This window comes from Diorhabda carinulata, chromosome 6 (assembly GCF_026250575.1).
Source record: "Diorhabda carinulata isolate Delta chromosome 6, icDioCari1.1, whole genome shotgun sequence".
NCBI lineage: Eukaryota > Metazoa > Arthropoda > Insecta > Coleoptera > Chrysomelidae > Diorhabda > Diorhabda carinulata.
The window spans coordinates 29,518,006-29,541,583 of NC_079465.1; the positions used below are offsets into that span (position 1 = coordinate 29,518,006).

General features: G+C 31.7%; 4 protein-coding genes and 1 long non-coding RNA gene across 10 annotated transcripts; 1 reads left to right on the forward strand and 4 right to left on the reverse strand.

Moving 5' to 3' along the window:
- Positions 1-301: 301 nt before the first annotated feature.
- LOC130895480 (piggyBac transposable element-derived protein 4-like) lies at positions 302-10,594 on the reverse strand. 2 transcript variants are annotated; one of them, XM_057802795.1, is made up of 5 exons: positions 9,421-10,594; positions 7,303-7,611; positions 6,113-6,280; positions 1,194-1,437; positions 302-1,121 (listed from the first exon to the last, which is right to left on the reverse strand). In XM_057802795.1, the coding sequence occupies exons 1-5, from the start codon at positions 9,716-9,718 to the stop codon at positions 803-805; spliced, it is 1,338 nt and encodes a 445-aa protein (XP_057658778.1). In that variant the 5' UTR covers positions 9,719-10,594; the 3' UTR covers positions 302-802. The 2 variants fall into 2 exon arrangements, with proteins under 2 accessions (XP_057658778.1, XP_057658777.1); XM_057802794.1 differs by lacking the exons at positions 302-1,121; positions 1,194-1,437; positions 6,113-6,280 and adding exons at positions 2,055-3,953; positions 4,044-4,179 and having other exon boundaries at positions 9,421-10,587.
- Positions 4,626-6,107, forward strand: LOC130895489 (uncharacterized). The gene is made up of 2 exons (XR_009059469.1): positions 4,626-5,113; positions 5,196-6,107. It is a non-coding gene; the product is annotated as an uncharacterized LOC130895489 (long non-coding RNA).
- Positions 9,568-12,338, reverse strand: LOC130895487 (zinc finger protein OZF-like). The gene is made up of 2 exons (XM_057802811.1): positions 12,128-12,338; positions 9,568-11,903 (listed from the first exon to the last, which is right to left on the reverse strand). Exon 2 carries the CDS (start codon positions 11,776-11,778, stop codon positions 10,603-10,605), a length of 1,176 nt encoding a protein of 391 aa, XP_057658794.1. The 5' UTR covers positions 11,779-11,903; positions 12,128-12,338; the 3' UTR covers positions 9,568-10,602.
- On the reverse strand, positions 12,128-18,497 carry LOC130895485 (zinc finger protein OZF-like). Of its 3 annotated transcripts, XM_057802808.1 has the most exons (5): positions 17,945-18,497; positions 13,715-14,023; positions 13,248-13,438; positions 12,947-13,189; positions 12,338-12,895 (listed from the first exon to the last, which is right to left on the reverse strand). In XM_057802808.1, exons 1-5 carry the CDS (start codon positions 18,240-18,242, stop codon positions 12,890-12,892), a joined length of 1,047 nt encoding a protein of 348 aa, XP_057658791.1. In that variant the 5' UTR covers positions 18,243-18,497; the 3' UTR covers positions 12,338-12,889. The 3 variants fall into 3 exon arrangements, with proteins under 3 accessions (XP_057658790.1, XP_057658791.1, XP_057658789.1); XM_057802807.1 differs by having other exon boundaries at positions 12,128-13,189; XM_057802806.1 differs by lacking the exons at positions 12,338-12,895; positions 12,947-13,189; positions 13,248-13,438; positions 13,715-14,023 and adding an exon at positions 14,664-16,883 and having other exon boundaries at positions 17,945-18,343.
- Positions 18,498-19,414: 917 nt separating this feature from the next.
- Positions 19,415-23,420, reverse strand: LOC130895482 (zinc finger protein 761-like). Of its 3 annotated transcripts, none has more exons than XM_057802797.1 (2): positions 23,046-23,420; positions 19,415-22,334 (listed from the first exon to the last, which is right to left on the reverse strand). In XM_057802797.1, exons 1-2 carry the CDS (start codon positions 23,308-23,310, stop codon positions 20,884-20,886), a joined length of 1,716 nt encoding a protein of 571 aa, XP_057658780.1. In that variant the 5' UTR covers positions 23,311-23,420; the 3' UTR covers positions 19,415-20,883. The 3 variants fall into 3 exon arrangements, with proteins under 3 accessions (XP_057658780.1, XP_057658781.1, XP_057658782.1); XM_057802798.1 differs by lacking the exon at positions 19,415-22,334 and adding an exon at positions 22,437-22,706 and having other exon boundaries at positions 23,046-23,414; XM_057802799.1 differs by lacking the exon at positions 19,415-22,334 and adding an exon at positions 22,707-22,744 and having other exon boundaries at positions 23,046-23,414.
- Positions 23,421-23,578: the final 158 nt, after the last annotated feature.

Sequence of the window (23,578 nt, forward strand, 5' to 3'; positions counted from 1 at the left end):
TTATTCTCTCTTTAGAACTTGAAACAAAACAAGGTCCCTTGGCCGAATTTCCTATCGGTTTATTCTGATCATCAATATTTTAATATCACTTGCTTTATCGAAATTAATTTCAACAAATTCGATAGCTCTTCAGGAAACACTTGACACATATTCCGGTCGATTGAGACATACAAATAGTGGTCAAATAACAAAAATTTCCGGAAAGCCAAATATTGGTGGTTGGTTTACCATTAAAAATAAAGTTTTAAAAATCCCCATCGATCCTATGTGTGTGTGTTTCCCGTCTCATGGAAATAATGAATTTTGACTTTGATTAATAACTTTTTTTATTTTGTAAGTCTGTTCCAAACGCATTTTATGTCGGACAATTTATTGCAAACTTAGAATCTGGGGTTAAATTGATCAAACCAGTCGTTGAATAATTGTATACAATCAGCTGCTTTCTTCCAATTACTATTACGAGACATGAGTTCATTTTTTCCGGCATATTCAATAGCAATATTTGCTTAAACTTGTACAGCTGGACTAATTCAATTTAATCATGATGAACCCAAATCACTGGAAATTGCAACTACTGCGATATTCGTCAAAAATAATTCAGATATTTCCTCTAGAATGTGTTTGGTCATCGACTGGTCTAAGTGGTAGTAGACCGGCTGTTTCCACTTAGAAAATATACCATGTACCAGCAGGTTTTGTGCTGTCCTATTATCTATCTACGTTTTTTTGTCAATATCAATTGTATTCGATATGTTTCAGTTATATCAGTAGATTTTGTCTACAGTATGACTTTCTTCAAAATTCATCGACTTGTATTAGACGAGACCCATCTTCTTAAGGTGGAGAGAGCCGGTAGAGGATAGCTATTTGTCCTTAGATATCTATAAGCCTTAGGACTAACACTCCGGAGAGAAATAGCCGATGCAATATCTTCTGACGACCACCGGATTTTTTTCCCTTTTATTGGATCCATCAATTTTTGAATTTGTCCCTTTGTGAAAACAGTTGCCAAAGCATCTTGATATTTTTTATGTGCTGAATCTTTTACTACATCAATGTTTCGAAGAAGTGCCTCCCTCTGCTCTTCTAACATTTTTATTTTTTCCTTCAAATTATTTATCCTAAAACAAAAAAGTCTCAGTTCAGATTTCAAATGATTGTTATTACTATTATTATACTTATGTTCAACTTACTCCCGCTCTTTGTTTGCATCATTATTTTCCACGTTAACTGCAGTTTCATGTACTTCAACCAACATAGATTCGTCATTGGACATTTGAAAATGGTATTCGTGATTAGAAGTTGAATGTTCAGGTACCATACAATGTGATGATTCCCTTAATATTTCTTCTACAGCACTTCGTTGCCTTCTTTTATAATTCCTAATTGACCGTTTTGCATTTTTTTGTTTTGGTAAGGAGCCAGGAAGGTGTAATACTGGAAAAGCGTCAATTTTTAAATTTCTACTATTTCTCGGGAAATAGTTTTAACAACTTTTGTTGCAGAGGATATTCAAAATTATCCTCTTCCAAATGGACGGAACAGACACGCGCTCAAATAAATAAATAACTATAGTTTTTCCAATATCAATAGCAGAAGGCAGTTATGCGAGGAACAATCAATATTTCACCGTATAAAATTCGGTATACATCTAACAAACCGTCGGTCCACGTGGACTCATCATCTCCACTGTTTCCCAATGAAAATATCGAATCTTTAACATAAATGCATTTCTGTGTAAGTCGTATGTACACAATTTCTTCGAAATATTCCTGCCAGAAACACTGCGGTAAACATTGGCGTAGCTTGGTGAGATTCAATACGGCAACCATTTTGATAGATTATCACTAAGTACGGGGCTATTTGAGATAAACCTTTGGCTCTGGCGGAAAGGTTATTTGATACAAATTATTCGATCTAACATTAATTTGAATTAAAAAAATCCCAAGGTCCTATTTCCGATAATTAAGCGGATGCGCCTCGGCACGCTCTCCGTCAGTGATAAAGGGATCAGTTCACCCGTATAACAAATATACTAAATAAACAACCTTTTACATTTTTTTTATGAAACGTTTATTATATGTACAATTTTTCAAAAACTTATTTACTAAAATTAACATGAGAAAATTTATATAAATTCAATTAAAATTATATTTACAAACAATACACTTATGTAAAATAATTACAATTCCATATTTTTATGATAGTTAAGGAAACAGTCAACTAAGCACAAGGGGGGTTTATTTGGACAGGCCGGGCATAAGTGGGCTGTTTCTTGCCGTTTTTTATTTTTTGCGCAAAATACACACCTTTTTCTGATTTTTTTATTTGATTTATCGGAAACCCCAAAAAATGAGGGAAAATGTGGAGAAAGCCCCTTACTACCCCGCTTTAGAGGTAGGCTCGTCGTCGGTGAAACTGTCACCGGTGGCAACAATGATTTAACTACCGAATTTCTAAAATCGTATAAGTCCATTTTTGGATGGCATTTATTGTACAGGATGAAGGCGTTGTACATGCAAAGATGGAGTATGTGAATCCCGATTTTTTTCGACCATTTGAGCGTTTTCCGTTCTATTGGGTAATAACTCATCATTTGATCTAAATGATCAACGCCGCCCATCGATTCGTTATATTTTGAAACCATTTCAGGTTGCCGGATAACAATTCCTCGACGGGTGGTTACATCGTTCATTTTTCCAGAAAATTCTGAACTGATCATCAGCACTACCCTTTTGTGTCGCCAATTGAGGACACCTACTCCTTCTCCGCTGTAATAGTCAACGACCTCGCCCCTTCTGGTCTTCGCTAAAATTACTTGAGGAGGATTACCTTTACGATTACTCCTAAGAGTTCCTGTCACATAAGTCTTCCGCTCGAGAAGCTCGTGGACAAGGTTCACGCTGTTGTAAAAGTCGTCCATAAATAGAGAATGGCCAACATCGAGTTTTCCGTCCATCAATTTACGAACAACAAGATCAGCATGCCCTTTTCCACCAATTTCTTGATCGGAAGCACCTGTGTAAACGATAAATCTTAGCACAAGACCAGACGCTTCGTTCAGCATATACATTTTTATCCCATATGGATGGGCCTTATTTCTCAAATATTGCCGGAAAACAGACCGACCTCTCCATAGAACCGTGGACTCATCGATGAAAAGATTTTTCGTTGGAATTATCAAAGCGTCCATGGTTCTACGAAAAATGTCTATCAGAGGCCGTATTTTATACAATCCGTCAGCGGGAGTTGGTTCATTGGGCTCAGGATTTTTTGCGAAATGCAGGCATTGTAATATCCCGATAAACCGATCCCTGCTCATCACCCTACGAAAGGAGGTTAGCCCAAACAAAATTGGATCGGTGTTCCAATAATCCGACAGTCTATTGAGAGAAACCGTCCCCATATGGAAGAGAAGCCCTAAAAAATATAAAAATTCATCGCGCTCCAAATCTTTCCATGTCTTTATTAGGGCCCTAGGAGCAGTTGAGGTGGCACTTAAAAATAAGGCATACAAATTTGTCTGTACGATTATGTGATTCATCATTTCTTCCGTTAATATTAAATTTAAAAAATCTCGGGGGGTTGATAAACCGCTTATATCTTGTGCGACCCCGGGGTTTAGGGTAAAGGGAATAGGGTCGACGTCTGGCCTTTCTCTCGACCATTGTCTTGCAATAGGAGGATTGGGTAAACGATTAGAATTATCTATCTGTGCAGATTCTTTTTCAATAAGTTCATGAACTGGAACGGAAAATTCCATGTCCTCTCCATCATATTCAACCTCATCCAGAGGCTCCACAAATAAATTTTCCCGGTCCAACTCTTCCAAACTCTCGTCCATTTCGTTGAAGTCTTCTTCGTCTTCTTCAGCCAACATTCTCATCAGCTCTTCCCTCGTGTATACAATTGTACTCGAAGAATATACAATCTCTTGTTTCCTCCGTTTCGAGCTAAAACAATTTATTAGCAAATTACATCTCGGCTCAACTTTTAGTAGACTGGACAAATCACTTAAAATGTAATGTAATATTTTTACAAACCTAATTTCATCGTGAGGAGCAGAAGCTGTAGTTGGTTCTGGAGCAGTGCTTGTTGATGGAATTGGCTCAGGAACTACACTTGGTGGTCCGGTTTCTTCTGATTTTCCCGTTCCTCTTCGTGGACGAACCATTTTTACTGGAAAAAAAAATGTATCTTTTCAGTTGACAAAATTTACTAATCAATGCACTCTCCAAAATTAATTTTGTTTTTCTCTGAGGGATGTTCATGATTACTTCTAAAAATTGATTAAAAAAATGAGCAAAAATACACTGTGAGAAATATAGAAACGATATTGTTTTTAAAAGTTAGAATGGGATAAAGTGAAATCAGGAAAAATAAAAACAGAATGTTTAAAAATGGAGAAATAAATCCTAAAACTTGAAAAATAACTAAAAAAACAAGATAAAGAATTTAAAAAGGACGATAATTCTAAGAATGGTCTCAAAAATAAATGTTAGAATTTTTATATACAACTTGCAAAGTTATTTATGTTGAAATTAAATATTTTTAATAAGAAAAAATGTCAATTTAGTTATTTAGTTGTCATATTTGTTTTCTAACATTATTTTGCTTATGTACAGGTGGAATCTGAAAATTAATAGCTATAACAAAAGTAAAATCTACGAAAAATGTGTTTCACTTACCTGAAATTCGATTTAAAATAAAGGCACACTTTCACTTGTCCGATTTTAAAACTTTAAGGAGTCTGCCCACTACACCGTATCATACCATGACCGTGCTATGAACGTATCAAGCACGGAAGGCAATACGATACGGCTTGTTATGCCCACTGAAACGAATCGACGGCGTTTAATGCCCGTATGATGCCGGTTTGGTGTCCGAATGTTCGATGAGGAAGAAGAAGAGAATCAAAAACCCACTCGACGCTACTGGATTCACGAGACTATAAAAAAACGGAAAACTGAAGAATATCGGACGTTGTACAGGCACTTAGTTGAAGATGAAGAAAAGTTTTTTCGGTATTTCCGAATGTCTACATATCAATTGCTGCAAAAAATTGCTTCAGAGAATCTCTGTCACCTAAAAAAAAGCTTGCCGTGTGTTTACGGTAAGTAAATAAATTTTTCACATATTTTATATATATATTATGTATAAAAATGAATTAGAGACCTATTGAAACATATTTTCAGACCGATTATTCCAATCGTTGCCAGCCGTATTCCAAGGAGACGTAGATATAGGTGTAGCACTTGTTCGAACGCTTGAAGAGCTCGATGCTGGAGATGGGGTGTCCGTATATTGAGGTGTAGTTGTAATAAACCCAGGTGGCGCGAGCTGCTGTAACTCCATTTCAGAAACGAAACTGAATGTCTTATTTTTTGCTACTGCTTGTAGGTAAGGCGAAAATTTTTTTACTGTTGCTGATATACTCAAAAAGAAACGATCGAGTTCGTCGTGGTCACACTGTCGCGAAACATTCATTTGCTCGTCTAATAATCTAGACATCAAAACAGCGGATGCTGACTGTTTCGGTTGAACTTTCGCCTTCTTTATTGCCTTTTTTACTTCACTCTGTTATATATTATGTATCGTGAGGGTTCTGGACTTCAGTAACCTCTTATTGAGACTCTTCATCGTCACTCGACAGGTCAACGCTATCTAAAGTTTTTTTTGCGACCAAAAATGAAGCCACAAAAGACATCTCGTCCTCATATTCCCATTTCTCAATTTTCTTGGCTGCCCGTCCGCTACTTTTGCCTTTTTTCTTATTTATTGCTATTCTATATGCATCTCTTAGCCCTTGCCATCTTTGTTCACAAGCTGCAGCTGTAAAAAAACGTAATATACATTTTAAAAAACATAATTGTGATACTGACGCACTGCTCCTAAAGTTGAACTATACCCTAACCCAACACAAAAAAAATATTTGCAATCGGACTTATAGTTTCGGAAAATCGATGGACAAACTGGGGATAATGCAGTTTCTACCGCTTTTGAAGTACGCGATCAATTTGCGGATTTCTTTCAAACAACTGAAGGCCAATTGGACTGGATAACCATGTAATCGAATTGCTTATTCAAATAAATAATAATTTAATAAACATACCTGATTGTTTCAGTTCTTCCGAAATTTCCTTCCAAGCCATTTCCTTTTTCGCACTATCCGTATATTTCGGGTGTTGTAGATTATATAAAAACTCATATTTACGGACGAGTTCAATTAATTTTTCGTCATCCATTTCACACCGTGTAGATACGTGCGCGTCCCGTTCAACTGGCAACATATGACAAACCAAATTCAGTGAAGGCGTTTGAGGCGCGTTTATAACGGTCCTCATGGTGGACAACGTGGCTTGCCATGCGCGGAGCGTATCGGCACCGGCAAAATATTCTCGCCGACAATTATCAACGCTCCGTGCATGGCACGCGACGGTACGGATCGGTGACGGTACGGAACGGTCTAGTGGACGTAGTGCCATGTTTTTCTATACAAAGAATATTTTTTTGCCTGACACGTTCCTATTACGGTCATGGTAAGATTCGGTGTAGTGGGCAGACTCCTTTATGTTAAGAATACCTAGCAAAATCGAAAATTTTCTTATTTCTTTATATGCACGTATGACGAAGAAAACCACAACTGCCTATACTCAGATTCGCGTTTATACAAGTCCGTGCGGTCCTTGTCAATGTCACCAGCGGTGCCCCCAGCGAATATATCGGTTCGGATGAATTTCTGTCCGGGCACTGACGGGCCCCGTCCGGGAAACGCCAGTGTATAAACAGTCTCATAATGATGTATACACTTTTTTTTTCTATCCGGTAACTTCCGGACACGGTACCGATATATATAAATCGACCTTAATACAGCCGCAGCTGTAACCGACCCCCCTCCCCCCCCAAAATTAGATTAAAGAAGAAAAAAACACAAAATTCAAAAAAAAAACAAAGAAAGAACCGTTTTTACTTGCAAGGTCCACTTCATTTTCTAACCTAACCACCACAGCCCTGCAGAGGAGCAATTCCTATATCGGGGCCTACCTCAAACAAACCAAATTCCTTACAAAAACCCTCCAATCCTACCAAACTTTAACTAACGAATATCTCTCTTTTTTTGTAACGGATAGTTTGATGTCGAGTTGTAAAGTGAAGGGAAACGAGCGCGCCGGCACGCTCTCCGTATTGAATGGGTTAAAATTAATATTATTCATATCAACTATGATCCAAAATTATTTAAAATATAAGAATTTGACACAAAAAATGTTTTATTTAAAGAGCACCTCAATGAGTGTAACTCACCTTGTGTTTTAGTTGACTTTCCAGTTTTTATTCTCATATATTCAAAGTTGTTTTTAATGTTGAGTTTATCAAATGTATTACAGCTTTCCTCTTTTTTTATGGTGACCATAGATTCCTCAAATTCTCGAACTGTTTCTAGGTCGTCACTTATTTCTTCTTTAATATGATGCATACTAGTTGTATTTACATTTTGATATGGGGCACTGGGCATTTCATCATTAAATTCTTGTTTGACTTTTGTATTGCAAATAAAATCATCGTGAATCTCGATTTCGTCCTTAATCACTGTCTGCTCCATATCCATTCTGTCTAGATTGTATGAAATTAAAAAATAATTATTTTAATCAAACATTCTATTTCTTTAACATAATGCACAATTTTGGGGTGTTGAAAGTAAACTACAGTTTTTATCAGTATTGTTGATTTATTAATAGATATAATATCAAATATAAAAAATTTAGAATGAATATTGTAAGTTTTGAGAAAAAAATTTTAAAATACACAAAGGACAAATCATTTTAAGTTTTTTTCTACATTTGTCAAGTCTTAAGGTTGTGAAGAAAAACTAAAATAACCTATTTCCAAAAAAAATGTGGAAGAAAAAGTTTTTTTTTCTAGCCCCGAATACTGCTATACAAAGTTCTTACAAACTTTCATTGCACACTCGTTACAAATTGGCTATTGGCATTTTCTACAACTCACATTGTAACATCTTTTTCTTTTACTTATTTCCTACAGGATTTTGTTGGTTAAGCAGGGGCTCCTGGAGCGTTTCCACTTTTAAAACTCTACAGATGCCTAAACGCAACCCTTCTTGCAGTGCCTTGTTGGCCAAAGTTTTCGTTTACAATTTCTGCTAAGGTTAAGTTTCATATGTTACAGGTAACGAGTGAATGTTCTTAAAGCAACGCGGTTTTTTAGCTTTTCCTTGCACTTATATTTTTTAAACGATCCAGCAATAAATACTGTAATTCTTGTTTTAGACAACTTTCCACCCTCGCATTGCTCACTTTTGAATCCTACTTGGAAATTTAAAGTTGTATAATATTTTATTTGATTTAACAAACTCAATCATGTTATTGTTAATAAAGTTGTGATTAGCAATAAAAAGATGTCACAGATATTTCTGCAGCTAATAGATCTTATTCTAATTAGCCGTCCAGAAAAAAGTCCATATTAATGTTATCTGGATCAAAGATTCTTTGATATGCCAGTCTTTATATATAAATATTCAATTCTATACCTCTATAAGCCTACAATAATAATATCAATAGAAACTATTCAATGAGATATGGAAAAAATAAGATTGATACAAAAATAGGCAAATTATTTCATAATACCAATACCTTCCTCCTATGGAAGCTATAGAGCTATGTTTTGCAGAAACTAGTTATAAATTAAACACAAGAGAATTGAAATTATGGAAGACATAATGCAATAAACACTAAATTCTTGTCACCTCAGATAATTCCTGGCTAAAGTTATAATAAATACACATCTTCTCTGAGGAAAGTGATGGTGTTCAACCCAATAACAATATGTTTAATGATTCTAATTTTAAACATTTAGTTTTTTTTTAAATACAGCTCATATTATAATTCTAATTTGTTTTAAACCAACTACAATGAAAACACTGGTGATAGAAACTAAAGACATCAACACAGAATAAATTATGCATCAAGTAGGAATACCATTTTGTTTACTGTCTAGTACCTCAACAGATTTCATGTAATTTAAGGACGCATTAGGGACTAGAGTAGGAAAATAGGGAAAAGAATTGTGACAAAAAATGATGTATAATTCAGGTATGTGCACTGCCAAGCAAATTTCACCTTTTCTGTCTTTGTAATACTCAAGTGATGCTATTTAAAGTTATCATAAACTAAGAGAATGCTAGAACTTAATAAGCAAAAAATTTCAAAACTGGTATCTAAAGATTGGAATCAATAAGAATAAAGGACCTGTTTAAAGTTGAAGAAATAACTGAAATACTTTATTCTGATAATTCTCAAATAAACAGTATTTAAAATGTGTGAAGTATTAAGGAAAATAAAAATCTATAAAAATATTATCTTGAAGTTTTTACATCTAAATAGCAAATCAATGAGTGTAACTCACCTTGTGATTTAGTTGGCTTTATAGTTTCTATACTCATATATTCCATTTTGTTTTGAGTGTTGAGTTTATCAAAAGTATTACAGCTTTCCTCTTTTTTTATGGTGACCATAGATTTTTCAAATTCTCGAACTGTTTCTAAGTCGTCACTTATTTCTTCTTTAATATGATGCATACTACTTGTATTTACATTTTGATATGCGGTACTAGACATTTCATCATTAAATTCTTGTTTGACTTTCGTATTGCAAATAAAATCATCGTGAATCTCGATTTCGTCCTTGATAACTGTCTGTTCCATATCTATTCTGTCTAGATTGTATTACATTACGAATTGAATTCAAGTTATAACAACAAAAATTATAGTACGTACTGAACGTGAGCATATATTCTTCTTCTATTTTTGTAATATAGTCTCAGTGTGTAGTTACGCAAGCCACCATTTTGAAGCCATCGATACTTAGAAGTTTATAGAAGACCATAGGTCTAAGCCAAAGATTCTCACGAATGTACCATGAAATCACGAATTTTATACAAGAAATAAAAACAAATTTCTTTATACAATTGTAAGTGTGAATTTACATCGTGTAAAATTTATTGAAAATAAATACTTTGAATAAATCTTGATAAAATTATGGAATGAACTCTTTAAATATTAGCTAACGTTTCTGATCAGTAGTAACATGAAAAATCTTTGGGAATTTATGTTGGTAGTAAAGTATAAAGTTTTTAGAAAGTGTTTTCGAAGTTAATAATGTGAAAGTGAAGTAAAGAGAACCATCTCTGTGCTACAGAAAGTATCCATCAAATCCTTTATGTTACAGAGACGCTACATAGCATGAGAGTAAATTTTAAATAAAGCGACGACTCTAGTCATTTAAAATTTTTTAACATTGCATATTCAAATAAGACGGACGGAAGACTGAACTGAACGATCATATGATATCTCGTCCGATTGGAGCGCCACTGTGGTTAAATTTTGAAATATAATTTACCGTCTACAAGCGGACAGTTTTTAAGCTGAGCTCCCATATGAGATGGTACTCCTTGTCTCTACCCTCCATATTTCTATATACTATAGTTGGAATTTGCGAACTCAGAAGTGACTTTTAGCAAAAGGCATTGGTTGGTAGAGCCGCCAACCCTTTGCCAAACTTCAACTATATACATTTGTTTGAATATAGGTCACTTTTGCATTGGTTTTATTAGAGTATGAATGCGAGAGTGAATTTCCAAACTATATTTTTTTATAAAAGAATCGAAACAAATGTGACATTTGAATGGTTTTTCACCTGTGTGATTACGTATATGTAAATTTAAAGTTTGTTTATGCGAATAACTTTTTGAACAAATATCACACTTGAAAGGTTTTTCTCCTGAGTGATTGAGCATATGTAAATTCAAAGTTTGTTTATGTGAATAAGTTTTAGAACAAATGTCACACTTGAATGGTTTCTCTCCCATGTTACATCTGGATGGATTTTCTTCTGAGTGACTACGCAAATGAATTGTCATGCCATATTTGTGCGGGAAAGTTTCCGAACAAATATCACATTTGTATGGCTTTTTTTCTTTGTGAGTAAGCAAATGCTTCTTCAAAAGAGGTTTGCTTGAGAAAGCTTTTGAGCAAATGTCACATTTGAATGGCTTCTCTCCTGTGTGAATACGCATGTGTATAGTTAAATAATTTTTATAAGGAAATGATTTAAAACAAATGTCACATTTGAACGGTTTTTCTGCTGAATGCTTCGGCAAATGTACATTCAAATTGCTTTTCTGCGAAAAAGTTTTCAAACAAATTTCACATTTATAGGGCTTTTCTCCTGTGTGTGTACGCAAATGTACAGTCAACTGAGGTTTCTCTGGAAACGATTTCGAACAAACATCACATTTGAAATGCCTTTCTCCTGTATGAATAAATAAATGTTTGTTCAAACAACTTTTTCGTGAAAAAGTTTTCGAACAAATGTCACATTTGAATGGGTTTTCTCTTGTATGACTTTGCAAATGTGTATTCAAATAACGTTTTTGTAAAAACGGTTTGGCACAAATATTACATTTAAAAGGTTTTTCTCCTGTATGAATAAACATATGTTTGTTCAAATAACTTTTTCGAGATAAAATTTTTGAGCAAATGTCACATTTGAATAATTTATTTCTTGCGTTTAAATCATTTCTCTTTAATTTCTGACCATCGTATAAACTTGACTTGGAATTATGGGAGTTTCTGAATTTTTTTTTCTTTTTCCCACTGTCTTCAACTATTTCATTTTTTTCGTTCTCGTTAAGAATTCTGTTAACAGCAGGATCTGTTGTTCGCCTTTTTTTACGTTTATTATTCTGGTAAAACTTTTTGTTCATACAACAACATGTAGAAAAGTGCCAGAAGAATTCGATTTGTGTCGTATATAATTTTCCACACAACTCGCAGATTATAATCCCATCAATTGTATTCAAATTCAGATGGTTTCCAATTCTTAGCAACCCTGTAAAAAAAATTAAAACCAGTTTTTATAAATTTAAAATTTGTGTATCCTCTAAACATTGTACTCCTTTTATATAAAGCAAAAAAACTCAATTTTCCAGAGGGCCAAATATTAAATTTTGAATTCGTGGGTAGGTCAGATTGAAAATAAAAAAAATGAACTGAATTATTTTAACATTTTATTTATTAAATTATACAAGTATATAGTAAACATGAGTTGTTTACCTTGAAGTTTAGATTTTAAAGATGGCAATGTGTCGATTCTTATTTTTTCAGTATAACAATCGAATTTTGACTTTTGATTTGTATCATACTGTCTCTTCAAATTAAACTCCTTACAAATAGCAACTGTTTTATTACAAATCAAACACAAATATGCAATTATGGAACTCGACACAACAATTGGTCTTAAAAGTGAACATTTTTTCTCAATCAATAAATATTTCGCATGTTTGAATCATCTATCGGGCATAATAATAATGTCTTCTTGTTGTTCTTCCTTCAAACCCTGTTGTAATAAATATTAATTCACCTGGTGTTGAGCTCACTAAATATTTAATAGTGTTTGTTTTTTTATAATCAGAACAGGTAAGTGTTGGCTTTAAAGCATCTGTAGATTTCTGTATTTCTATTTCCAAGCAATCAATTATATATTGGACTTTACTGTACAGAACTCGAAATGGTATTTGTAGCTACTCCTTAACTTTCTGAACTGATTTCCTATAAATTATACTTGCTGCACGATATCTCATAAACATCACCAAGTTCTTGAAAAATTTGTGCCAATCTAATTTTTCATAAAGTTGAACAAATATTATTTAAATCTAATTTGGCACTTCTATGTATAGCTATAATTTTCCCTTGACTGTTTGATTGGAGATGTAGTGACTCAACAAATATAAACTTTTACAGTGAATAATTTTTACAAATCATTTTGGTAGATGTTAACTGCCTTATCACTTGTAATTTCTGAGGATGGATTTCTTATTACTTCTAAAATGGGTGATGATGAAGAAACTTCTAAAATATTTAATGGGGAATTACTGTAATGTTGATATCCATTGATGTTTCTATATCTTTTGAATAGCCAGCTGAAGTTGAGGTACTAAGATGTTCTTCGATAACGTCGTTTTTTTGTCGTTTCAATGTCAACGGACGAGGTGTTTCATGTAATGCCCTTTTCCTATCTTTCTGGCAATCGAATTTGGTTGGAACAGTAGTTTTTTTTAGAATTTTTTTGCATTGTGTTAGTTTCCACATCATATAATTTTCCAAATCTGTTTCAAGCTAGAGTAAAAAATAACAATGAGTTAACATTTCTTTTATATCAATTGATAAAACTTACATTGAAATGGTCTTCACAAACAAATACGGGGCTCCCAGGTTTTATGCTAGCATAATCCCTTCTTATAGCTTGAAACCATTGTTTTCGTCGCTTTTCCTCTCGAGGGACTTGCACAAAAACTTTATTTGGTGTTTTTATACTAGTGTTTGTACATTCTGGTACAATGCACCAATGATATGTCATCTTGTATTCTACAAAATTGAATACTCACAGCCATGCGTGTGATTTTTTAAAAGAATCCCGACAACTCTGTTTAAACTGTATTTACTCTCATTTAAGTATGTTTACTTACTTTCTACGTCACACAACAACAGTTTTGATTAGGTATTTAATTTATTTATGTTTTTTATGAACTAATATTAATATACCATTTAGACATTAACACAAAATGAAATAAGAAACTAGGAGAAGAAAAATAGAGACAAAAGTTGTTGTATTGAAATAGCACATTAATGAATGTAACTCACCTCGGGATTTAGTTGGCTTCCTAGTTTTTATTCTAACGTTTTCCATTTTGTTTTGAATATTGAGTTTATCAACCGTATTACAGCTTTCCTCTGTTTTTACGGTGACCGTTGATTCATCATATCCTTGAGTTTTTTTTAGGCTGTGACTTATTTCTTGTTTAATAGGATGCATAGTACATGTATTTACATTTTGAGAAGCAGAATTAGGCATTTCATCACATAATTCTTGTTTAACATTCATATTCCAAATAAAATCATCGTGAATCTCGATTTCGTCCTTAATCACTGTCTGCTCCATATCTATTCTGCCTAGATTGAATCACATTACAAATTGAATTGAAGTTATATCAACAAAAATTATACTGTATTGTACTGAACGTGAGCATATATTCTTCTTCTATTTTTTTAATATAGTCTCAGTGTGTAGTTACGCAAGCCACCATTTTGAAGCCATCGATACTTAGAAGTTTATAGAAGACCGTAGGTCTAAGCCAAAAATTCTCTGGAATGTACATCGTCTAAAATTTATTGAAAATAAATACTTTCAATACATCTTGATAAAATTATGGAATTAACTCCTCAAAAAATTTCTAGCGTTTCTGATCAGCAGCAAATGGAACATTTTGGGAATTTATGTTGGTAGTAATTGTTCAACTGTCAACAAGAAATCAATGCTATTGAACCAATAAATGTTGTATGCCAATATTGCAAGGCATTCAAGTTTAGGAATAAAGCTCATGGACTGTGTTACGCGAGCGGTCAATCCAAATTGACGCCATTGGTATGGCTACTAGAACCATTACAATAATTGTCTTCAAATGACGTAATTCTGTGCAATAAAATTTCTTCAAGAAAATTTTATACAAACTTTTAAGCTTCAGGGCAAATATATCATTTAACAGGTTCCTTATTACTAACGTAGAGTGTGTGTATGTAAACCTCTCATAACTTTTGAACGACTTATAGGTAGATTTTGAGATGTATCAAAAAAAATTTTAAATGTTTTTTTGGAATAATTTTTAAGTTTTTGGTTTTAAAACCAATTTGAAGTCAATATTCATCGTTAATGCAGAATAACAACTGTCGGGGCAGCTAGTTAATTAGAAAAATGGCAATTGGATATTAGATTACGAAAAGTTAAGGAATAGTGTTGAAACATCAAAAGCATTAGTAAATATAGTAAATAATTTTGCAATAACCACAATAATAAATTCAAATGAGGATCCCTTCAAGTTTATATTTTTGAACTTTTTAACATTGAATCATTAAATTCAGTTGTAGTAAATTTTTTAGAAAAAATGGAAGTGGAATCAGAAATAAATTTAGGAAAATCTGATGATAGCAAATTGAAAGAAAAGTTAAAAATTATGAGGTTAGATAATTGTAATAGATAGAAGGAAGTTAAGGGTACAGGTTATAAAGGTGAAAAATGATGCATAATTAAATATTTTTTTTCTCGTTTTCTTTATTATAATTCCAGAAAAAACTTTTTGTTTACTATTTTTTTAATATAGTGTTACATTTTTTTTCTTCAACATTATTTTATAAAGAGCGAGACTTCGAAAATGATAGCCTCCTACTGCGCTGAGATAATCTCGATTTGGTAAATACGAAATGAAAAATTCAAAAAGTTTTATGAGAAAAGTAGCTTAGATCGTAATTTACCACCTTGGAATAAATATAAAAAAAAAAACAAAATGATGGCTGTTACAAATATATATAAAATAAATGTTTTTTTTTCACATTGCAATTTTTTTTTCAATTTTTTTACATTTCAATACAACAAATCAAACAAAACGCACCAACAGTTAAAAAAATCTGTCGATGGGTTACGAAAATTAATGCCATTTCGATCAAAATGCGTTTTAACTGAATACATTAATTGATAAAGACCCTGTATGTCACTTTTGAATTGGTTTTATTAGAGTATGAATGCGAGAGTGTATTTCCAAACTATATTTTTTTATAAACGAATCCAAACAAATGTGACATTTGAATGGTTTTTCACCCGTATGATTAAGCATATGTAAATTTAAAGTTTTTTTATGTGAATAAGTTTTTGAACAAATGTCACACTTGAATGGTTTTTCTTTTGAGTGACTACAAAAATGACTTTTCATACCAGATTTGTATGAGAAAGTTTTCGAACAAATATCACATTTGTATGGCTTTTCATCGGAATGACTAAGCAAGTGCATTTTCATACTATATTTAAGTAAGAAAGCTTTTGAACAAATATCACATTTGTATGGCTTTTCTTCAGAGTGACTAAGAAAATGCATTTTCATACGATATTTGTTTGAGAAAGCTTTTGAACAGATGTCACATTTGTAAGGCTTCTCTCCTGTGTGAATACGCATATGTATAGTTGAATAATTTTTATAAGGAAATGATTTAAAGCAAATATCACATTGGAACGGTTTTTCTCCAGAATGCTTTGGCAAATGTACGTTTAAACTGTTTTTTTGCGAAAAAGTTTTTAAACAAATTTCACATTTAAATGGTTTTTCTCCTGTGTGTATACGCAAATGTATACTCAACTTACGTTTCTCTGAAAACGATTTCGAACAAATATCACATTTAAAAGGTCTTTCTCCTGTATGAATAAATAAATGTCTGTTTAAATTACTTTTCCGTGGAAAAGTTTTTGAGCAAATTTCACATTTAAATGGCTTTTCTTCTGTGTGCCTTCGCAAATGTGTGTTCAAATGACGTTTCTGTAAGAACCATTTTGAACATATGCCACATTTAAAAGGCCTTTTTCCTGTATGAATAAGTAAATGTCTGTTCAAATTACTTTTTCGTGACAAAGTTTTTGAGCAAATGTCACATTTGAATAATTTATTTCTTGTGTTTAAATCATTTCTCTTCAATTTCTGACCTAAACTTGAATCAATATTATTAGCAAATCTATTATCTTCTTTTTTTTCCCAACCATTTTCAACTATTTCAATTTCATTTTTCCTATTCTTGTTAAGATTTCTGTTAGGGTCTGTTTTTCGCATTTTTTTACATTTATTTTTCTGGTAAAATTTCTGTTTCATACAAAGACATGTACAAAGATGCCAAGAGAATTCCATTTGTTTCGTATATAATTTTCCACACAGCTTACAGATTATAATCCCTCCAATCATATTCAGATTCAGTTGTTTTCCATTTTTTAACAGCCCTGCGAAGAAAATTCAAACTAGTTTTTATAAATTTGAGACTATTGTATCCTCTGAACATTCTAATCTTTTTAAACACAACCAAAATACAAAATACTTGATTACAAAGAAGCAGTTGAAATATCATTTTTTTCCAAAAAAGGAGACGATATCAACATTTACAAGTTAAAGCAAATATTACGAAATCCAAAATATAATCTGCTAATATAAGAGATATTGAAGACTCCTTTTTTGGTAATTTTTATATTATGAGAAAAATATGTATCATGTTATTGATTCTAATAGAGTTTATTTATTAAGTTTGTAAATTTTACTTATACCACTCCATTTATGTTGTAGAGCTGTAAGACATATAATCAAGTTGACAATACTTAAGAGAGATATTACATTTAATCTCAATAAGACATAATTCTGTGGTAATACCATATCATTAAAAAATTTCCTTTTAAAGGAGTCTTTGATATAATAATTATTGTTATAATCTCAAGATTCCAGTTAATTAATGTTCAATCAGAGTAATAATTGATGCTACAATGGGTCTAAATGATATATCTAGTAGATTTATGAATTTTTGGTAAACAGTAGAATTTAGCAGAAATAGCGTTATAGTTTGTTAATTTCTGTCAATTAGTTTGATGTTAAAAACATTTTTTATTAATTTATTACAATTATCAGTTGTTTTGCAAATTGGATCATTAGTAAGTTCTTTGTATGATGTATTATAGTATTAGTTCTTTAGATAAATCTGAATATTGTTGTTTCTCCATAATAACTATGATATTACCTTTATTAGATTGTGAGACTATTAATAATATATAATAAATTGTTTGGTTTTCTAATTTTGAGAGATCATTTTCAAGTATGAAGATTATTTTCTGATTACATACAATTTAATTATTTGAAATCTTATGTACTAACTTGATAGACTGTTTTATTTTTATTTACCTCCTGATTATTTTCAAATAAAATAAACAGTTTGTAAAATGTCTGAAGTATTGAGGAAAATAAAAATATTGACATAAAGTTGTTACATCTAAAAAGCACATCAATGAGTTTAACTTACTTTGTGATTTAATTGGTTTTCTATTTTTTATTCCCATGTATTCCATTTTGTTTTGAATGTTGAATTTATCAACCGTATTACAGCTTCCCTCTGCTTTCACAGTGACCATAGATTCTTCATGTCCTTGAGTTGTTTTCAGGTCGTCACATATTTCTTGTTTAATAGGATGCATAGTACTTGTATTCATATTTGTAAAAGCAGCATGAGGCATTTCAACACTCGCTTCTTGTTTAACATTCGTATTCCAAATAAAATCATCGTCAATCTCGATTTCGTGCTTAATTACTTTTTGCTCCATATCAATACTGTTTGGATTTTATCAAACTGAGCAATACATAATTCATATTAAATATACATTCTTCTTCTATATTTATAATATAGTCTAAGTGTATAAGTAGCAAGTCACTATTCATTGTAACACTGAGTGACACGTCACAAGTACACGACCTTCTTGATATTTTATAAAACTATGAATATCACAAAAGTACTTGCAAGAATAATATTCCTATAAGAAACTTAGTTAAGTTTTATGAACGTTTCCAAGGTATTTAATATTTCTTGAATGCGCACACAAAACTACAGGTTTTGAATAGGCGAGCTGGCGTCCTTTTAAATGGCGGCCATTTTCATGTTTTTGCAAATTGACATAAATAACTACATATAAAAGAAGAATATCGAATTTTAAGAACAAATGTCACATTTGAATAATTTTCCTGCATTGTATCTAAAACATTTTCCTCCAATTTTTCACCACCATCTACATTTAAAGTGAAGTCTTCTTTGATATCTTCCTCATTCAATTGATGTTCTACTACTTGAATTTCATTTTTTTCATTCTCTTCATAAACATTTTGGAATTGCTTTTGTCCTTCATGTGTAAGCAAATGTCCAACCAAATGATTTTTCTGTTGAAAAGATTTTTAACAAATGTCATATTTGAATAAGTTTTCTCCATTGTGAGTATCTAAAACACTTGAATGAATGCCAAACTATACAGCAGTAGAAAAAGAGGCCCATATCAAATGACTGATCAAGTTCACGAAAACTTACAAATAATTAAATTGATAGGATGGGGAACATTGGTGAAAAACAGAGCAGTTTGAAGGCGAATTGTCCAGGAGGCCAAGGCTCACACCAAACTGTAGTGCCAATTTTTATAAATGCCAATTCCCATTGAGTGTCATTGATCTACTAATTCGCTTTTAGATTATCAATTTTGTTATAAAATAGTTAAATAAAAGTACAATCCATTATTTAATTTTTGGAGCACATTGTAGTATAAGGACAAAACGCAGTTAAATTATTATTAGAAACAGAATAAGAATTTCCAAATTAATACAATTTGGTCAGATCTAAAACTCAAATATTTGGCATATGAATATACTGACATAAAGTGTAACTCACCAGTCACCTTATGAGTTAGTTTCTTTTTTAGATTTCACTTTTCAATATTTAAATGTGTTTCGAATGTTGGGTATATTGACTTTATTAGATATATGAAGTGTGTTTATTTCATCTTTTGTTTCTTGTGCAATTGAATGCTTGCTAACAATATTTTAACTATTCAAAACAAAATCATCACAGATTTTTTCCTTAATTACTATTAAATTAATAATAATTAATCTCTGGAATGTTAATTTATTGTTAATAATGAATTTTATTTCAACACAAACACTATTAGAACAAACTATGATTATGGAATTAGTTCTTCTTCGTTTTGTATGTATCTGGATACCTAGTTTAGCTGGCCACCGTTTAATCAACAACACATCAATTCAATCTTTGAAAATATTAAGTATCTTGATAACAAATAATACAAAAATAGTTATTTTACAGAAGCGATAAATCACTAAAAAGCGAGGTTATGCGCTCCCAGCTGAAGAACTTTGATAAGTGTGACTGTCTTTCCAAAAAAAAAAAAATGTTTTTGTGCAATTAATTGAACGTATAAAAGATAATTTCATATGGTGGAATAAGTTAAGTGATAGTTCAAATTTTACCGGCAAAAATTGTACCTAGGACCCTCATTATTTCATCTTTTGTTTTCAATATAATTGAAAAGTTTCCTGCATTGGTCATCAGGTTGGCACAGCTTTGCCCTCCACCCCAGGAGAAAAAATTTCAAGTGTGTCGACGTGAGGAACTGACAAAATCGCACTAGGTATTTAAACGATGGGGTGAATCTATACATCTGGTAAATCTTACTGATTTATTTATAAAATAACACTGAATACACTTAACTATTCACTAATACTTGACACACTAATTTATTTGGATTCACCGTCTACTGGTCTACTTTTAATTATGCCAATGTGTTCACTACGACATAAAATTTTTATGACTACTAATGGTGTTGGAGACTCGCTTTCTAAAATGTTTGAATTCCTGGAAATTTCTAATTTATCTCGTAAACAAATAAAAAGACCTTCTTAGAAACTGCCTATAAAAAAAGTAATGTTAACAGCTCACAAAAAAATGCAGAGATTAGTCGCCACATTAAAAGTAGGTTAAAACAGTAGGCGCATTCGCCAAACTTTAGCATCGATTAACATAAACGAACAGGACCGGCTTTACAGTCGATTTCAGTAGACGAGTTGCTAATACTATGGTAACTCTTCCTATCCAGTGGAAAAGACGCCTATAATTACAATTGTTTTTTTAATCTTCAACCTTTTATGGTTTTCCACTTGTGTGACTACGTAAATGAGTATTTAAATTATATCTCAGTGAAAAAGTTTTTGAGCAGATGTCGCATTTGAACGGTTTTTCTCCTTTGTGATTGAGCAAATGTGTCTTCAATTGGATTTTCTGTGGAAAAGCTTTCAAGCAAATGTCACATTTAAAAGGATTATCTCCTGTATGACTACGTAAATGTACATTCAAACAACTTTTCTGTGAAAAAGTTTTTGAACAAATTTCACATTTAAATGGTCTTTCTCCTAAGTGGCTACGCACATGTATGTTGAGTGACTCAGCAAATGTCTTTTCATACTATATTTATGTGAAAAAGTTTTTAAACACATATCACACTTGAACGGCTTTTCTCTTGTGTGACGGTGCAGATGTTTCTTCAAAGCACTTTCACATTTGTATGGCTTTTCTCCTGTATAACCACATACATGTACATTCAAACAACTTTTCTGTGAAAATGTTTTTGAACACATGTTACATTTGAATGTCCTTTCTTCTGAGTGCCTGCGCAAATGTATATTAAAATAAAATTTTTGTGAAAAAGTTTTCATACAAATGTTACACTTGAATGGCTTTTCTTCTGAGTGACTTATCAAATGTCTTTTCATACTATATTTATGTGAAAAAGTTTTCGAACAGATGTCACATTTAAAAGGCTTTTCTCTTGTAAAACTGTGCAAATGGATCCGCAAAGGACTTTTACAATTGTATGGCTTTTCTCCTGTATGAAGGAGCAAATGTCTTTTCAAACTGTATTTCTGTGTAAATGTTTTCGGACAAATGTCACATTTAAACGGCTTTTCTCCTAAGTGGCTCTGCAAATGTATATTGAAATGATGTTTTTGCGAAAAACTTTTCATACAAACATCACATTTAAAAGGCTTTTCCCCTGAATGACTAATCAAATGTCTTTTCAAACTATATTTATGTAAAAAAGTTTTCAAACAAATGTCACATTTAAATATATTTTCTCTTGTGCGATTGTGCAAATGACTCGAAGCACTTTCAAATTTGTATGGTTTTTCTCTAGTATGATTACGATAATGTAGAGTGAAATGATATTTTTCTGAAAAAGATTTTGAACAAACATCACATTTGAATGGCTTTTCTCCTGTATGGAGAAACAAATGTCTATTCATACTGGATTTTTGTGAAAAAGTTTTTGAACAAATGTCACATTTGAATGGTTTTTCACCTGTGTGAATATACATGTGGGAATTTAAACTAACTTTATGTGAAAAAATTTTTAAACAAATCTCACATTTAAATTTCTTTTCCCCTGTATGTATACGCGAATGTATTTTCATATTATACTTCTGCGAAAATGTTTTTAAACAAATTTCACATTTGAATGGCTTTCTTTCATTGCGAACACACAAATCCCCATTAATATCAATTTTTTCCAATGTCTGGCATTCATTTAAACTTAACTTTAGATTATCAGCAAATTTAATATCGCCTTCCTCTTTCAAATAAGGCTGAACTATTTCATTTTTAACAATCTTGTCAAGATTTCTGTTAACAGCAGTGTCTGTTGTTGATCTTCTTTCACAACAGTTATTTTTTTGGTAAAATTTCTGTTTCATACAATGTCTTTTAGAAAAATGACAAAGAAATTCGGTTTTTTTGGTATACAATTTTCCACACAACTCACAAATTATAATCCCACCAATTGTATTCAGAATCAGATGTTTTCCATCTGTAAAGAAAATTAAAAATAGTTTTTTTCAATTTAAAATCCTTTTGTATATATCAATATTTACAATGATTCCACTTAAAAAACCTCATTTTAGTTGTTTTTATACAGATGGTATAATAATTATAATTTTATACAGATATTGATAAAAAATTTGACAAAACTGAGATAATTGATGCTGCTGAAATTAAAGATGAGAAAGGATTGAAGGCTAGTATAGGGGAATAGAGAGAACAAAACACAACAAAAAATGATTTATAATTCAAGTATGTGCATTCCAAGTAAATTTCACTTTTCCTGTCCATCTAATATTCAAATAAAGTTATCATAAACTTAGTAAAGAAAAATAGAAACATTCTTTACAGTAAATTCCCACTGAAACAGAAAAATACTCGAATACCACAATAATCATCCTAGAACAAAATGAGCAAAAAAATTTACATTGTTTTAATATTGATGTACAGATTGGTATATATTTGTGGAATCAATAAGAAGGAAGTGGTTATTTGTTGTTGAAGAAATAAATGGAAGATTATTTCATTTTTCTATCTAATGAAAATGAATGTTATTTATATTTACTATGGTTCCTCGGATTATTCTCTAATAAACAATATTTCAAATGGTTCAAGTATTAGACAAAGTAAAGGTATATAACAATATTGATAATGATTAAAAATGTTACATCTAAATAGCACATCAATATCTTCAACTCACCTGGTTTTATTCTAAAATGTACCAATTTCTCTGGAATTTTAGGTTTATCAACCAAATTAGTACGATCTCCTGTTTTTGCGGGAATCATAGATTCTTCAAATACTAGATCGTCACTTATTTCTTGTTTAACAGGATGCTTACTAATTTTATTTATATTTTGAAAAGCAGCACTAGGCATTTCATCACTCAATTCTTGTTTAACATTCATATTCCAAATAAAATCATCGTGAATCTCGATTTCGTCCTTAATCACTGTCTGCTCCATATCCTTTCGGTCTTGATTTTATCAAATAGAGAATAAATAAAAGTTATTTGAACAAAAATTGTAATGTATACTGATCGTGGAGAAACATTCTTCTTCTATTTTTATAATATGGTCTGTTTAGTTGAAAGCCACCATTTGAAAACCATTGATCTAAATTAATTCTTTTTAAATCTCAATTTAATTAATGTTATTCTAAAAATTCAATTTTGGACCAGTTTATCAATTGAATTATTTGAAGGGCGACGGGGAAAAGTAGTATTTAGTAGTA